The sequence below is a fragment of the Botryllus schlosseri genome, chromosome 11, assembly GCF_051294905.1.
Source record: "Botryllus schlosseri isolate E-star chromosome 11, Bs_hap1, whole genome shotgun sequence".
NCBI lineage: Eukaryota > Metazoa > Chordata > Ascidiacea > Stolidobranchia > Styelidae > Botryllus > Botryllus schlosseri.
This window is the reverse complement of record NC_137246.1, coordinates 18,101,164-18,104,498: the sequence shown is the minus strand read 5'-3', so window position 1 is coordinate 18,104,498 and position 3,335 is coordinate 18,101,164. Positions and strand designations below refer to the sequence as shown.

At 42.6% G+C, this 3,335-nt stretch overlaps 1 protein-coding gene across 1 annotated transcript; it reads left to right on the top strand.

Annotated features, from left to right (window-relative positions):
• Positions 1–222: 222 nt before the first annotated feature.
• Positions 223–2,994, top strand: LOC145450672 (medium-chain specific acyl-CoA dehydrogenase, mitochondrial-like). The gene is made up of 2 exons (XM_080329180.1): positions 223–438; positions 939–2,994. The coding sequence occupies exons 1-2, from the start codon at positions 278–280 to the stop codon at positions 2,233–2,235; spliced, it is 1,458 nt and encodes a 485-aa protein (XP_080185306.1). The 5' UTR covers positions 223–277; the 3' UTR covers positions 2,236–2,994.
• Positions 2,995–3,335: the final 341 nt, after the last annotated feature.

The window sequence follows — 3,335 nt, the reverse complement described above, 5'->3', positions numbered from 1 at the left end:
AATAAAAAATTTGAAAATTTTCTGTTGACACCATGAAAGTGTTAGACTGTCTATGGAAACGATGCTCGCCAAATATGGTTCCATTCCAACCAGGGGAAGCGGCGTTATTGCCGTTGAAAAATTTGGATTTGAATAAAATAGTATTTACGGTGAGCACATCTTTAATAAATAAACAAAGAATCGGTCACAGTGCAGAATCTACTATCTATCTGAACGGGAACCTCGCGTTCACACTATCCCTGCTACTTCGTTGCAGCGTACTTCTATTTCGTTACATATGGTGAATATTGCCGATACTCTAAATACATTTGAATTGGCTGTACCTACTACCAGATCAAGCTTAGAAAACCTTATTACACTTCATCGCCGAGGGGGAGGGAAATATTTTCGCGACATTTTTCTTGAATCGCGTTCCTACCGCGCGGGTCAGATTACAAGGTCAGCATTATTCGACGCCAGGCATATAGGCACCTAACCATATCAATATTGACGTGGAAATGGCAGGTACCTAATAGTCCACAACCCGTAAATGCTAAACTCCTAGACTAAATCTTCCCAGTGATCTCCAACGGCCGCAAACGATACCATAGGAATAAACCGTTTTCTCATAATTGCCAATACCGGTAAACTCAATTAAGGGAATTATGCTTACTTGTTGAAAAAAATTATTTAGGAGGGTGTACACAACTACGAACTACCCATGCAGTGACACTAATTCGCGCAAAGAATTATTTCAATTTGAATTGATTTGCCCTAAAATATTCTGCGGACGTGTTTTACGAAAATTGACGAATGAGTTGGAAGTTGTTATAATCCTTCATCGTGGCAATGATCAATTACTCAACCAAGCACAGCAAAGCATGAAGGGTCACCTTCAATATAGCACGGTCTGTCCACGAAATATTGGCCATTGATATTCAAAATCCATATTTGTACAGGAACAACTGTCCGACGCGTGTGGTGTGGTATAAGGCTAGGCTGGACAAAATGTGCGCAAACATTATCACTCGCACTGCCAGGCTTTCCGTAGGAGCGATATCGCAGTGTTCGAGACGATTCAACAGCACCGGCGGATTATCATTTGAATTATCCGAAGAACAAAAAGAAATACGAAGTACACTGAAAAGGGTCGTGGCAGAAGAATACATTCCCAAAGCTGCTCATCATGATGCGACGGGCGAGTACCCTTGGAACATGATGCGAAAACTACATGAACTTGGATTCCTTAACACCCACATCCCCGAGGAATACGGCGGTTCGGATCTAGATTGCGTTGCTGGTTCAATAATTTCAGAAGAGTTAGGTTACGGATGTACCGGTATGCAGACCGCATTTGATGGGAACAACCTCGCGCAAGCTCCATTAATTGTCGCCGCCAATGAAAATCAAAAAAAGAAGTACTTGGGCCGGATGACGGACGAATTTCTGATGTGTGCTTATGCTGTGACAGAACCGGGTGCAGGGTCTGATGTGGCCGGTATCAAGACCAAAGCCGAGAAAAAAGGTGATGATTACGTCATCAATGGGCAGAAAATGTGGATTACGAATGCAGGGGTAGCGAATTGGTATTTTGTCCTCGCTAAAACATCATCTGACTCCGGCGCCCCGTCATCAAAAGCATTTTCCGGTTTCATTGTAGATGCCGACTCGCCTGGAGTGACCGTTGGCCGCAAAGAAGACAACATGGGTCAGAGATGTTCCGACACAAGGGGAATATCGTTTGAGGATGTTGTAGTTCCAAAAGAAAATCTTCTAGGCAAGGAAGGAGATGGTTTCAAGATAGCCATGACTGCATTTGATAGAACCCGACCTGTTGTGGCATCAAGCGCCACTGGCCTTGCGCAGAGAGCCTTAGATGAATCGACGAAATATTCGCTGGAAAGGAGAACCATGGGAAAAGCAATTGCAGAGCATCAGGCTATCGCGTTTATGCTCGCAGATATGGCAATCAACGTGGAGCTGGCACGAACCGCGTGTCTCAAAGCAGCGTGGATGTACGATAATGGGTATCCGAGCACATTCTACGCGTCAGTGGCAAAGGCCTTCGCGGCCGATGCTGCTAATAAATGTGCCACCGACGCCGTACAGATATTCGGCGGGGCCGGATTCAACAAGGAATATCCGGTAGAGAAGCTCATGAGGGATGCAAAAATATTCCAAATTTACGAGGGTACTGCTCAAATTCAAAGGCTCATTATTTCTCGTGGCCATATGTCGAAGTACCTAGGGAAGTGATCGAATGAATCAAACATATCTCGTTCGTATGAACCATTGTGATTGTTTTAAATCCTAATACTAATTCATTCCAACATTTTCAAAATTATTGTCTGTTGTCCGTGGCTCATTTTCGGCCCAACAAAACCCCTTATTCAACACTCAGTATTGTCGGGCTGCTCAGGGAATCTTGTGGGCCCGGGCATAATTTGGAACCGCGGGACTCAAATATCATTTGCCACTACGTGGGAATTGAAGGCCATTATCTCGTTCTAGCCCGTTTTCGGTTAATGCACTTAACGGTGACATCACATATTATTCACAACCGTAATAGTGTGATATGTCAAGCAAAATTACCGAGATCTGGTCTACTAATGCAAAACACTAATCCTGATGTTTGTGTTTTTGTTGTGTTTGCATGGCCAAGTGGCAGGGGTTCTACTTTGTGTGTATCTCAGTAGATGGTTATTTTAATTAATTATTTTAATGAAATTAATCTATTATGATACCAAATAATCAACTTGAATGACGATTTTGTTAGCAAACGTTCTGAATCAGCCGCCTAAAGATGTGCAATGCAAGTATTGAAAATTTGTTGAGAATTTTTAGCCATTGGCAAGACATTTTTGGCAGTGGATTTTCGCGCCCGATTAATTCCTTTCAACTGCTACCTTTCCCTTTACTGCAATGCAATTCTTGAGTCGATAGAACATTTTACTCCACCAATGCAAAAAATTGTATACTTAATGACAAGGTGATTAAAATTGCTGTGATTGTAAATTCGACTATATGACGTATCAGTATATTAACAATTTCATCATACCAAAACATCACAAGACTGCGATACAACGAAAAGATAGGAAGGTGTCGAAACGACTTGCAGTAGGCTTTGACATCAGACACCCACCTGGATCTTGTCTAGGCGATGTAAAGAGTAGGCATGCGCAGTTGCACACCGAATGAAAAGTGAAACGAGATAATATGAAAGGACAACCGACAACATGTGGTAAGTGACGAAAGGGGAGAGAGAGAGAGAGAGAGTCTTTATTTTCATCCAACCAAAATACATAACAAACGGCAGTGATGGTGGTACAGAAAATATGCATGCACATTGCACAGTA